The 14,253-nt window shown below is 46.8% G+C and overlaps 1 protein-coding gene across 29 annotated transcripts in view; it reads left to right on the top strand.

Moving 5' to 3' along the window:
• IQCE (IQ motif containing E) overlaps positions 1-14,253 on the top strand; it is a 55,027-nt gene that overhangs the window by 209 nt on the left and 40,565 nt on the right. For 5 of the 29 annotated variants that reach the window (XR_010158766.1, XM_054687337.2, XM_054687332.2 and 2 more), the window contains exons 2-6: positions 7,790-7,837; positions 9,631-9,676; positions 12,232-12,360; positions 12,894-13,028; positions 14,108-14,178. Coding sequence is in view for 24 of the 29 variants with exons in the window: in XM_054687337.2 (XP_054543312.2) it covers positions 7,790-7,837; positions 9,631-9,676; positions 12,232-12,360; positions 12,894-13,028; positions 14,108-14,178 (429 nt within the window). In the remaining 5 variants the exon portion in view is untranslated. Of the gene's footprint in view, positions 1-7; positions 227-7,698; positions 7,838-9,630; positions 9,677-12,231; positions 12,361-12,893; positions 13,029-14,107; positions 14,179-14,253 lie in introns of those variants that run through there. The other 24 variants (XR_010158767.1, XM_054687334.2, XM_054687341.2 and 21 more) reach the window with 14 other exon arrangements.

Raw genomic sequence — 14,253 nt, forward strand, 5'->3', positions numbered from 1 at the left:
GCCCCGCGCAGGGGCCGGCCCGGGGCGTGAGGACGGGGCGCACGGCCGGGTGACAGCTGCCATTATTGTTACCGCACAAGAGCGCGCTGCAGGCCCCGCGCCGCCTGCAGCCTCGCCCGCGCCCGCTTTCGCAGAGGCCGCCGCTTCCAGGAAGCTCTCCGGGACGCCGCGCCCTCGCCTCTGGGCGCCTGCGAGTCTGCGGCCCGCAGGTGACGGAGCTCACGGTGTAAGTGCCTCCGGGCACCCCCGATCTAAGGCGGGATCCACGGATCCCGTGTGGCCCCAAGCCTTCGGGGTGGGAGGGAGGCAGCCCCAGGGTCTGGGAACCCAGCTTGGTCAGAGGAGGCTTCCTGGAGGAGGGTGGGGCCCGATGTACTCCCCAGGGCGAGGGTGCATGGGCCTTAGGTTAGTTACTTTGCCCGGTAAATATCTACTGTGTGTTAGAGACACGGGAATAAGCTGCATTCCAGTGTGGGGGAGGGGGGGCGCCGGAGGGACAAGGTAATAAACAGGTAATTAAGATCGTGTCAGAAAGTGAGAAGTGCTGTGCAGAAAATGAAACAGGCCCATATGGCCGGGAGCCGTGGCTCAGGCTGGTAGTCCCCCGGTAGTCCCTGCACTCTGAGAAGCCGAGATGGGAGGATCGCTTGAGGCCAAGAGTTCCAGACCAGCCTGGGCAACATCGCAAGACCCCATCTCTACAAAAAACCATCACATTAGCCGAGCTGTGGTGGTGCCTGCCTGTAGTCCCAACTACTCAGGAGGCTGAGGTGGGAGGATCGCTTGAGTCCAGGAGGTGGAGGCTACAGTGAACTGTGATCACGGCCCTCCAAGGCCTGAGAGACAGAGTGAGGCTGAGGTGGGAGGATCCCTTGAGCCCAGGAGGTGGAGGCTACAGTGAACTGTGATCATATCACGGCCCTCCAGCCTGGGCAACAGAGTGAGGCCCTGTCTCAAAAAAAAAGAAAGCCCGTTGGGACGCGGGCAAGGAGACTGAGCAGAAGATGGGCATGAGCCTGACTATGGGGAGTCCTGCTGGCCATGCAGGGAATTTGGATTTTATTGGAGAAACAGAGGAAGCCTTTGGAAGGTTTCACATCAAGGGAACTGTGCTCACCTTGCTTCCTCCTAAGGAGACCACAGGGTTCAGCACAGCTGCACCCGCAGTAGGGGCTTGGTGCTGCTGGCCAACTTGGAGCAGCTGAAGTTGCCTGCTTGTTCCCCAGGGCACCACGTCCTGTCTCATCTGGAGGGCCTGCCTGTCTACACTGGCCTTCAGTTACTGCTTCTTCATCTTTAAGAACAAAACTGCTTGTTGTGATTATAAAAATAATTCGTGTATATTATTTTTTTAAGACGGAGTCTCTTGGCCGGGCACGGCGGCTCATGCCTGTAATCCCAGCACTTTGGGAGGCTGAGGTGGGCGGATCATGAGGTCAGCAGATCGAGACCATGCTGGCTAACACAGTGAAACCCCATCTCTACTAAAAATACAAAAAATTAGCCGGGTGTGGTGGCGGGCGCCTGTAGTCCCAGCTACTTGGGAGGCTAAGGCAGGAGAATGGCGTGAACCCAGGAGGTGGAGCTTGCAGTGAGCCAAGATTGTGCCACTGCACTCCAGCCTGGCAGCAGAGTGAGACTCCGCCTCAAAAAAAAAAAAAAAAAAAAAAAGACACAGTCTCGCTTTGCCACCCAGGCTGGAGTGCAATGATGCCATCTCAGATCACTGCAGTCTCCGCCTTCCAGGTTCAAAGGATTCTCATGCCTCAGCCTCCTCAGTAGCTGGGACTACAGGCGCCTGCCACCACATCCAGCTAATTTTTGTATTTTTAGTAGAGATGGGGTTTCACCATGTTGGCCAGGCTGGTCTCTAACTCCTGACCTCAGGTTATCTACCTGCCTCGGCCTCCCAAAGTGCTGGGATTACAGGCGTGAGCCATTGCTCCCAGCCCTATGTAGATCTTTGATTTCTTTCAGCAATGGTTTATATTTTTCAATGTACAAAGCCTATGCTTTTGTTAAATTTATTCCTAAGTATTTTATGCTTTTTGATGTTATTGTATATTGAATTTTGTTAACTTCATTTCAGCTTATTTACTGCTAATATATACAATAATTTTTTTTTTTTTTTTTTGAGATGGAGTCTCGCTCTGTTGCCCAGGCTGGAGTGCAGTGGCGCAATCTCGGCTCACTGCAAGCTCCGCCTCCCGGGTTCATACTATTCTCCTGCCTCAGCCTCCCGAGTAGCTGAGACTACAGGCGCCCGCCACCACGCCCGGCTAATTTTTTTGTATTTTTGGTAGACACGGGGTTTCACCTTGTTAGCCAGGATGGTCTCTGTCTCCTGACCTCGTGATCCGCCCGCCTCGGCCTCCCAAAGTGCTGGGATTACTGGCCTGAGCCACCACGTCCGGCCTTACAATAATATTTTTATATGAATCTCATATCCTGCAAACTTGCTGAACTCATTTATTATGTTTACTAGTTTTTTCTTAGATTCATTAGGATTTTCTATGTATAAAATCATGTTGTCTGTGAATAGAGATAGTTTTACTTCCTTCTTTTCAATCTGAATGTCTTTTATTTACTTTTCTCACATTAATGTCCTGGCAAGAGACTCAAGTATAATTTGAATTGAAGTGATGAGAAAGGACAGCCTTGTCTTGCTGCTGCTATTAGAAGGGAAACATTCCGTCTTCCTCCGTTAAATATTGTGTTGCACTGGATTTTTGTAGATGTCATTTATTAGGTTGAGGGAATTCTCTTCATAGATTATTGAGTATCTGTATCATGAATGAGTGTTAGATTTTGTCAAACATACCTTCTGTATCTTTTGAGAAAATCATATGTTTCTTTTTCTTCATTGTATTAATATGGAATATTGGCTGATTTTTGTATGTTAAACCAATCTTTCATTCTTGGTCTTGGGGGGTGTGTGTGTGTGTGCACATAAATATATACCAGTACCAATTAGGATACATATATATATATATATATATAAAATCCTTTTCATGCCTACTAGCATTTTGTCGAGGATTCTTGCAACTGTATTCATAAAGAATGTTGGTCTGTAGTGTTCTTTTCTTGTGATATTTCTTTGTCTGCTTTTGGTATCAGCGTAATATAGGTCTCATAGAATGAATTGGGAAGCGTTTCCTTCTTTTCTGTTTTTTAGAAGGGTTTGTGAAGCATTGGTATTAATTTCTCTTTAAATGTTTGATAGAATTCACCAGCGAGATGTGGTTCTGGGTGTTTCTTTACTTCTATAAGGTCAGTAGTGAGGCCCTTCTTTTTTTTTTTTTTTCCCCTGTATTTTGGTAATTTCGTGTCTCTGGGTTTTTTTTCTTGGCTAAAGGTTTGTCAGTTTTGTTGATCCTTTCAAAGAGCCAACTTTTGGTTTCATTGATTTTTCTATTGTTTTTATTTTCTATTTCATTTATTCACTGTAATTTTTATTCCTTTCTTTTACTTCCTTTGAGTTTAGTTTTCTATCTCCTGGTTCTGAAGGTGGAAGTTTAGATTATTGGATTATTGCCTTGAGATCTTTCTTTTTTTTTTTTTTAAATATAGGCATTTACAGCTACAAATTGCCCTCTAAACATGGCTTTTGTGTTTTTGATGATTTGTTTTTGTTTTTCAGAGACAGAACCTCACTCTGTTGTCCATGCTAGAGAGCAGTGGCACAATCACAGCTCCCTGCAGCCTCATACTCCTGGGCTTGAGTGATCCTCCTGCCTCGGCCTCCCAAGTAGCTGGGACTACAGGCGTGTGCTACCATGCCTGGCGAATTTTTTAATTTTTTGTCAACACTGAGTGTCACTATGTCACCCAGGCTGGTCTCAAACTTCTGGGCTCAAGCAGTCCTCACTCCTTGGCCTCCCAAAGTGTTGGGATTACAGGCATGAGCAGGTGCTCAGCCTGATTTTGTTTCTTTGCGCCTGGAGTGCAGTGGTGCGATCATGGCTCACTGCAGCCTCAACTTCCCAGACCCAGGTGATTCTCCCACCTCAGTCTCCTGTGTAGTTGAGACCACAGACATGTGCCGTGATGCCCAGCTAATTAATTTTTTGTTTGTGCGTGTGTGTGTGTGTGTGTATGTGCGTGTGTACAGGGTTTCTCCATGTTGCCCAGGCTGGTTTTGAACTCCTGGGCTTTGAGTCCCAAAGTGCCGGGATTACAGGTGTGAGCCACCACGCCCGGCCCTGCTTTTGTTTTTTAAGGTGGAAGATTAGGTTATTTATTTGATGTGATCTTTTTAAAATATAGACATTTACAGCTGTATGTTTCTCTTTGAGCCCTGCTTTAGGTACATCCCATAAATTTTGATTTTTAAAATTCACTCACTTTCGGAGGCCAAGGCGGGCGGATCACAAGGTCAGGAGATCGAGACCATCCTGGCTAACATGGTGAAACCCCGTCTCTACTAAAAATACAAAAAATTAGCCAGACGTGGTGGCAGGCGCCTGTAGTCCCAGTTACTTGGGAGGCTGAGGCAGGAGAATGGCGTGAACCCAGGAGGCGGAGCTTGCAGTGAGCCGAGATTGCGCCACTGCACTCCAGCCTGGGTGACAGAGCGAGAGTCCATCTCAAAAAAAAAAAAAAAAAAAATTTCACTCATCAGCCGGGCACAGTGGCTCATGCCTGTAATCCCAGCACTTTGGGAGGCTGAGGTGGGCGGATCATGAGGTCAGGAGTTCAAGACCAGCCTGGCCAACATAGTGAAACCCTGTCTCCACTAAAAATACAAAAATAAAATTAGCCTGACATGGTGGTGCACACCTGTAGTCCCAGCTACTCGGGAGGCTGAGGCAGGAGAATTGCTTTAACCTGGGAGGCGGAGGTTGTGGTGAGCCAAGATCATGCCATTGCACCCCAGCCTGGGCAACAGAGCAAGACTCCACCTCAAAAAAAAAATTTCATCTAAGATATTTTTAAATTTCCCTTGTGACTTTGTCTTAGACCCATTGATTATTTAGGAATTTGTTGTTTAATATCCAGGCCAGGCACAGTGACTCACACCTATAGCCCCAGCACTTTGGGAGGCTGAGGTGGGCGGACACCTGAGGTCAGGAGTTCGAGACCAGCCTGGCCAACATAGTGAATATAACCCCATTTCTACTAAAAATACAACAATTATCCGGGCGTGGTGGCGGCACCTGTAATCCCAGCTACTCAGGAGGCTGAGGCAGGAGAATCGCTTGTACCCGGGAGGTGGAGGTGGCAGTGAGCCGAGATTGTGTCACTGCACTCCAGCCTGGGCGACAAGGTGAGATTCTGTGTCAAAAAAAAAAAAAAATCTATACATTTGTGAATTTCTTTCTTTTGTTGATTTCTAGTTTTCCTTGTTGTAGAAGAATATACTTCGAATGATTTTCTCTTTTAATTCATTGAGGCTTTTTTGTGGCCTATGGTCTGGTTTATGTTTAATGTACAGTTGAGTAGAATGTGTATTGTGCTGTTGTTGAGTGGGGTGTTCTGTAAATGTCTGTTAGGTTTTTAGTGTCTGCTGATCAAGTTTTTCTAACTCCTCGTTGATCTTCTGCCTCGCTGTCCTGTCTGTTAGGAGCCTGGCCCTGCCAACACCTTGATTCTGGACTTCCAGCCTCCCAAACTGAGACAGTTAATTTCAGTGTGAAGCCACCCCATTTCTTCTGTTACAACCACCCTGACACAGGCTGAATGAGCTTAACCTACTGTGGAAATAAGTGGCAACCTCAGATAGTGCTTGAAGGAGGCGGAACAGATTGGCCATTTTGTGTGAGTGCATGTGTGCGTGTGTGTGAGTGCATGTGTGCATGTGTGTGCGTGTGTGTGTGTGCTGTGTATGGTTGTATTCTGACTGCAGGCATGGATCCTTGGACTGTTGTGTGATTTCAGGTGCGTGCATGAGTGTGTGTGCGTCCGTGTGTGTGCAAGCTTGTGTGTGTGTGTGCTGTGTATGGTTGTATTCTGCTGACTGGTGTCATGGATCCTTGGGCTGTTGTGTGATTTCCGGTCCTGACTGCATTTCACCTCTTCCCTGCACTATGACCGGCAGGCTGGAGGCAGCACGGCTGGAAGGGAGTGGTGGAGAGGGCAGCCGTTGTGGGTGAGATCAATGCATTTTGTTTACTACACATAAAATCTCATTCCTTTGTTGAATTTCACATCATTCAAAAAGTCTTCAAGATTTAATTCACAGCAAGGAATAATGACAGATGTTTACAGAGAAAGTTGCTGCTGCTTTTCTAGACAGTTTTCAGCAGTTTCCTCTCTGTTCTCTGCAGGCACGTCCTTGTGATGCCCAGGGCTGATTTGGCTTTTCTGATCCCCCGCTAACCTGTGTGTCCAGTTCCCGGCCTGCCCTTCCTCAATTTTGTACATAATTTCAATACACTTTGCTAAAAGGAAAACTTCTCTCTATAGTTGTCAAATGCTGTTTATGTCTTAAAAGGTCACCTTAAATAGGTGATATAAAAAATGATATAAAAAATTTCAGTCAATGGCTGATTTTTTTAAACGCTCCATTTATTTGGAATGCACCGTCTTTCCTTTGCCCCTCGAAATGCAGTCACACTGCACTTGTGCCCTGGCCTGTCTAGTTGCACCTTATCCATGTTATCATGCAGCCAGGCATTTCTAATACAGTTTCACACTGCTAGCAAAATTGGCACTTCATGTACTATTAACCTTGTAGAAAATATGTTTGCTTTTCAGAACGCAGTAGCATCCCATTATGATACTGCGTGGACTCAGCTATACCAGGGACAGGTAGCACAAATGTCATCACCTCCACCCCAAGCTGTAGCACTATTGGCTCATAATGGGGCATTCAGCTCTAACTTCCAGTGTCCGCATTGGAAAGCACCCATATGATCTTCCGAGGGACTTTAAACATTTTATGCTTCTCTTTTTGGATTTCAATTTGAGTGAATGAGTTAATACAGAAACATTTTTGTCTTCAAAAAGCTTCCTTTTTTTTTTTTTTTTTTTTGCCATGCTAGTGCTGACATCAGACAGTACAAGTTTTATTTCATTCCCTGGACCAGGAGAAAGTCACTGGAATAAGAAGGCAAGAACCTTTATAGGCCCAAATGCCTTCTCATTGTAATGCATATGTTTTGGTTTTTGTTGGTTTTCGTTTTTTTTTCTTTTCTTTTTTTTTTTTTTTTTAGCTGGGGTCTTGCTCTGTTGCCCAGGCTGGAGTGCAGTGGCATGATTATGACTCACTGCGCCTCGACCTCCTGGGCTCAAGCGATCCTCCCACCTTAGCCTCCCGAGTAGCTGGGACTACAGGTGTGTGCAACCACAGCCTGGCTTATTTTTTAAATTTTTAAGATTTTTTTTTGTAGAGACAGTGTCTCACCATGTTGCCCAGGCTGAGTTTGCTTTTTAAAAGATGACTCTCACCCGTTCTTACCAGGAGACAGTCACAGATTCGTTGTGCTTTGATGTAAAGTTGAATAAGAGTGAGAACATTTATGTAAAAATGAAATGCTTTCAGCAAGAACTGGTTTTGTTTTTCTTTGTCAAGACACAATTCTGTGGGAAATAGTGTTACTAGATTTGCAGACATTTGCACGCCTTCTGGGCGGCGTTTTGTGTTTTGTTCCCCCCACCCACCCATTCCTTCTGATGAGACTGAGGAACTGGCTGGGGCCCAGCTGGAGTGTTCTGAGCGGCCTCAGAGCTGGATTTCTGGAGTTTCTGTTTCAGCAGCTGTGGACGGGCTGTTTTCGCTTTTGTAAACGTGATGGTCGGAAGCCCAGCAGGTGCCGTGGAGTTACAGTGTTTGCCTCTCTTCCTCCAGGGAGATGACAGTCTGTCTGCAGTCACCTTTGACTCTGATGTGGAGACGGTGAGTGCCGCTGGGCGTCAGCCGTGCGCCCTAGGGCTGGTTGCGCTGCCCTTGCAGACTGCACTCGGATGCGGAAAATAGGCCGTTCTCCACAATACTGTGTCGAGAGCTGGAATGCATATTCCGAATGTTCCTTGGTGTTTGAAAAGTTTCCAGCCCTTAGTTAGGTTTAAATACCTGTGGTGATAACTTTAAAACTTTTATCTGGACGTGAATCCTGAGCAGGGCTCATGTGAGACAGATTGCTAGTCCCTGGCCTGCAGCTGGTTTTGCCCTGCACCCCACGCCCTCATCCTGACACTTGAGGGGAGGAGGAGAGCCCCTGCTAATGCCGTCGGAAGGACCCGATGGGAGAAAGCAGACCTGGGCAGCCGCCATCCCAAGCTGAACTGCTGCCTGGCCTCCCAGCCCGGAAAGGAGAGGGGCAGGAGTGGCGTCCGATGGCCCATGGCACACTGTGGCCCCGGACTGGGCTTTGGGTTTGTTTGGCAAGCTGTGCTGGGTAGAAAAGGAAGCGTGCCAATTGCTCTTATCGTGTATGAGCAAAAAAAGCTTTTCTTACTGGAGACGCAGATCTAGCAAAACTGCAGCCAGCAGAACGAACCCGGCACCAGCAGATCTCGATTCCACGTTTGCTCTGTGGACTCAAGGGGGAGCCTCAGCTCCACTGTCTCCCTCCAGGGACCTCTGTTCGCAAAGTTAAGGATTTTCCCTCCATGTCACAGAGGGCAGGGGATGCTCCCCTGATGTTCCCCGGAGGAGGAGGGATCCAAACCAAGCCCCAGGGAAAATTCCCCCCGCGCAGAACTTGGGGCTCAATGTTTCTGCTGGAGGGGAAGTGAGGAGACCTGGCCGTGGTACCCTTATCTGCTCGGTCTAGTGCAAGGTGATGAGGAAGTTAAGGTTGGAAGCATGGCAGCATCTTCCCCAGGCCATGGCACGACAGGTTGTGTGTCTCTAATGCAAAATCCAAAATGCTCCAAAAATGGAAACTTTTTGAGCACCCTCATGAGGCCACAAGTGGGAAATTCCACACTTAAGTACTTCACACAAGCTTTGTTTCATGCACAAAGTTATTAAAAACACAATATAAAATTACCTTTGCACTATGGGTATAACGTATATATGAAACATAAATGAATTTTGTGTTTAGACTTGGGTCCCATCCCCAAGATACCTCATTATATGGATGCAAATATTCCCAAATCAGAAACACTCTTGGTCCCAGGCATCTCGGATATGGGACACTCACCCCGTAGTAAGCAGTGGAACCAGATCTGGACCCCGTTCTGTGAGATCTGGACCCCATTAGGTGTTTGGCATCGTGGTTGTCACAGGAGACCACCTTCCAGACAGGGTCTCCCTTTGCTGGGCCTTCTTCCTTAGTGGGCTTTGCAGTTGACTTATGTGCAGGGATTCATCTGACCACCTCCACCTGAGTGGACAGAGGTGCGCTGGGCTCCCGAGCTGGCTGTGCGGGCGGTTTGGGTGGGGGCAGATCTGCCATTTGTATGGGACCCTCAGTCTGAACGTCAGGAGCCCGGGCCCGATGGTTTTCTGTAATTGGAACTTGTGCTCTGAGAGCCCAGCCCTGAGCACTGACGTGAGTGCATTTTTCTGGGGTCTGCGTCGGGCCCTGCGTGTCCTGTTCCTGGACCCTCCTTACATCCCCGTAAGCTCACGTCCTCTTGCTGCTCTTACACGACCCCTGACCCTTTCTGAACGTGGTAGGGTCTTGTGATGCACCACTGTGGGAGCTCAGCAAGCCTTATGCCATTTCTTCTTTCTTTCAGAAAGCAAAAAGGAAAGCTTTCCACAAACCTCCACCCACATCGCCAAGTAAGTATGACGAGGCCTGCCTTCCCTGTCATGCCCACGTTCCCTGGTGTCCTGGAGAGAATGAAGGGCATTTGCTCTGTACATTTAGGTAGCTGAGACCTGACGCCTCAGCCAGTTGGCCCCGTTCCCACTGGGGTCTCCCAGTTCGGGCTGGAGTCTCCCCCTTTCATGTTGGGGTTCATGCTGGGGTCTCAGGAGCACGTGGAGTCCCTGCTGGTGCCAGAGTGACGAGCCCTTTCTCAGGGCTGAGGCTGCCACCAACTCCCCAGTCTCCCCCTGACAGTGCCTCTAGGCCTTTTGTTTTCTTTTTCTTGCTTTCTCAAAGGCTTACCTCTTCTGAATGCTGCCAGAGTTAAAGGATTTTTGACCTGGGATTTGTTCCTGAGAGTCGAAGTTACTGAGAAGGTGTAGTTGATGGGACGGGTGGCAAGTTCACCTTTTTCCCCTTTGGATCATCCTGGGCTTGTTTTGCTGCCAGGATTCTATTCTTCCTCACCCTCAGCAGGAGGAGGGCAGCATTTGCCACCCTGCTTGTCCAGGAGGGTGCCCCGGAGGTGGGGTTAGTCCAGGTGGCCCCGAGGCCCCTCTGTCTCTAATGCCGCTCTCGTGTACAGCAGCCCGTGTGCCGACCTTGTGCGTACGAATGTGTTCGTGACACTGTAAATCCTAGGCCGGCGTCCTGTGCTACCCCAAAGCCTGTGGCCTTCCCTGGCTGTGCCATCTGTAGATATGTGTCTATTTTATATACGCGTATCATATATTTCAAAGGTTCAGTCAAGTATATGACGCACTCAGAGAATATAAACAAACTTTGCTACTAGCCCAAGGAAAACATAATTAGAAAGGTAAATCCCTGCACAGAAAAGAATGCATGTTATATGTTACAAATCAATATAAACACTAGAAGGAAATCACCTAGCAATTTGGATTTTTGATGTCCTTTCTCTCCTTCCATGGAGAAAATTGAGAATTGATATAAAGTAAAAGGCCAGGACCGGGGGTGCCTCCTGACTCACACTTGGGACCTGTTTTTCTCCGGGTTTCTGGTTTTGTGAGTGTAGGGACCATGTCTGTCCTATTCACTCAGCAAGTGTTTTTCTTGAAGGCCTGGTCAACCTGCTTGTAGGTTTGCAGCTTCCACCACGTTCCGAGGCTTTTCATCGCCCTGCTCACTCTGCCAGGAGGGCGAGGCAGGCGATGATGTTTTCCTGCTTTCCGAGTTTGTCGTTTTCCGGGCAGTATCAAACGCTGGCATCTCTCCACCACCCTGTCTCCGTCCTCTCTTCTTCCCTCCCCGCTTTCATCCACGCTTTTATCCCCGCTTTTATGCTTTCCTGAGGAACCCTTCCTACTCGCCGATAAGCCCACACACTCTTAGGAGGGAAATGTAATGTGTGGGGCTTTTTTCCGCTCACTCATTTACTTGTATAAATGACAACTTAAATCTTAAAGTTTTGGAAGAATTTGAGACTATATCGGAGGCCAGGTTCTGTGGTCCCGGGGTGAGTGAAGATGCAGCAGGATCTCTGCGTCTTTATTCCCTCATTCACAGTTACGGTGGCAAATTTCCCATAAATTGCGAAACCGCGGGAAAAACTTAAACATTTTGAACATATTAGACTTAAATTTTCAGACCCTACTGACATAAATTTTGCAATTTAAGATATATAAGAATGTTTTAAGAGTGCCTTAGTTTTTGCATACGTTTATTATCTTTTTTATACTTAAAGAGGGAAAATCTCAGATAAAGAATTTTAAAACATTTCCCTTACTTTCATACAAAATCAAGAATGCCCTGAAACAGTATGATTTTTCTCATTTATTTTAGATATTTTACATATTAAGTTCTAAATATTGCTCTGTCACTATGTAGTGACATTAAAAATGTGACATGTTAAAAAGGGCACAAAATGATGTGTTCACTGTGGCTGTGACTATGTAAGAACATACACATATCTCTAAAAATTGGGGATGAGAAATTAAATACTATAATAAATGTTGGTAGAATTCATATATTTCCCATTATATTGTTCCCATTCTTTTCTTTTCTTTTCTTTTCTTTTCTTTTCTTTAAGAAAAGCCTGTTGCCCAGGCTGGAATGCAGTGGCATGATCATAGCTCACTGTAGGCTCGACCTCCTGGGCTCAAGAGATCCTCCTGCCTCAGCCCCCTTGAGTAGCTGGGACCACAGGTGTGAGCCACCACACCCAGCTAATTTTTAGATTTTTTATAGAGACAGGGTCTTGTTGTGTTGCCCAGGCTGGTCTTGAATTCCTGGCCTCAAGTGATTCTCCTGCCTTAGCCTCCCAAGGTATTGGTATTACAGGCATGAGCCACCATGCCTGGCCTCATTATGCTATTTCTTTATAATAAAAGTTAAAGGAGAAATGTCAGTATATAGGTAAAGTAACTCTTTTTTCATTTTTGCCAGAATGTTTGACTAGAGTCACCACCCTCGTGGATTTTGTTTTCCTGTTTCTGTCTTTCTGAAGTTTATGTGTTGAGCTCATGTGTTGCTGTCCAGCACCTCTGAATCCACGTGTTGGCTTTTCTAGAGTCACCTTATCTCTCTAAGCCGAGAAAAGTGGCCTCCTGGAGGTCCCTCAGGACGGCAGGGAGCATGCCTCTGGGCGGCCGAGCGTCCCTGACCCCGCAGAAGCTGTGGCTGGGAACCGCAAAGCCAGGTATGTGGTTGTCGCACTGGAGACCCTTCCTGCTTGAGAGAAGAGTTCGAGAAATTTCAGGGAGTGGTTTGAGATGGAGTTTTTAATATTCCTTGTTTGAATTACATTGTCTTTAGTTTTCTCGAAGACATCAAATGTACACATCGTAGTTTTATATCATGCATAAATGTGGTTTCGCCAAGTGGCGCTTTAGCCTCCCTTGGTCCCGTGTGGTCTCTGCGTGGGAGTGGTGAGTTGTCTTGCCAGAGCCAACTGTTACAGTCTTAGGAGTTTGGTGGGCTGGTCAGTGTCACGCTGGCAACCTGATATTAGACATGGTAGAAATATGTATACCGTGGAAATAGGCAAACATTGTAATCAGGACTTTATTAATTGATATTTGGGAGCTGGTTAACCATTTACCAGCACGACACTGACGGCTGGCGTCTATCAGTGATTCAGCTTTCTTCAATCCAGGAAAGTTGATTAGAAACAAAACCTCCCATTGTGTGTGCTTGTATCTGTCATATTAAACCCATGCACATTCAAACCAGGAAGTCTGACCCAGGCCCTGAACTCACCCCTCACCTGGGAGCATGCGTGGACCGGCGTCCCCGGCGGCACTCCCGACTGTCTGACAGACACCTTCAGAGTGAAGAGGCCACATCTCAGGCGCTCTGCCAGCAACGGTGAGCATGCCGATGGTGGCGAGGCTGAGGCCAAGGAAGAGCAGAAAGGAAAGGACAGTCTCTGGGCTGGAGGCGTCCTTCGTCAGAGCAGGATTTCTGGCTTCGTGCATGAGCTCCGTCACTGGGAGGTTTTGGGAGGTCGTGGGAGCAGTGACTCACAAAAACCCGCCTGCCCCAGAAGGTAGCTTTCCTCGTGGGTGCAGGGATATCTCGCCAGGTGTCATTTGTACCTCCCTCCCTAAACATAGAGGCTTACTTAAATTTATTCATTGAGTAAATGATATTAGGAACAAATACTAATAAATAAATAATGATAAAAAGTCCAAGTCGCACCAAAGAGAATCAGCTTGTTTCTGTGTTTATGTTCCTGCCTAGTCTCTTTTTTTTTAGAGACAGGATCTCGCTGTGTTGCCCAGGCTGGTCTCAAATTCCTGGACTCAAGTGATCCTCCCACCTTGGCCTCCCAAAGTCCTGGGATTACAGGCATGAGCCACCGTGCCCGGCCTCTCTCTTTATCCACGTGTTTCCCACCTATCCTCCTTAAGGAAGAACAGCCTCCAGGGTGTATTGAAAACCTCCTCACTGTACTCCAGGAATTGATTACCTTCCTGCTTTTACTGGTTAGGAGTTATCTTTTAGGCTGAAATTTAGATGTTTAATATACTAGGTATCATTAAAACCAAAGTAAGCCTGACTGTTTTTACATTGGCATGAGTGTTGAGATGCTCTGTGCATTTTTTGTGTTTGGTATTTGTTTGTTTTGCTATTTAAATCTGAACATGTCCCTCCTCCTTCCGTGAGTCCCTTCTTTCATCCTTTTACTGTCATGAAACTCGGTCTTCACATCTTTATTTATTTACTTTTTGCTTCATCTCTCTCTATCTACCATTTTTGGTTTTCTTGCTACTTGGTGTGAAGTATCATGATCAGGCTGGAAAACATGGAATTATTTTTGCTTTTTTATTTTCTTCTTTTTTAAAAGGAAATGTTACTAACTTCCAGGTTTTCCTTAAAGTATAGCCAAGAATTCTTTCTACTTTGTAGGTAGTCTTTGAAACGATTTGTTTATCTTTCTCTAGGTCATGTCCCTGGGACTCCTGTCTACAGAGAAAAAGAAGATATGTATGACGAGATTATTGAGTTAAAGAAGGTAGTATTTTGGTTTGTTCTCTATTGATTTGAAACGGTGAAAGCTTCCTATAACAATGTATTAGAACATCAGTGC

This window comes from Pan troglodytes, chromosome 6, assembly GCF_028858775.2.
Source record: "Pan troglodytes isolate AG18354 chromosome 6, NHGRI_mPanTro3-v2.0_pri, whole genome shotgun sequence".
NCBI lineage: Eukaryota > Metazoa > Chordata > Mammalia > Primates > Hominidae > Pan > Pan troglodytes.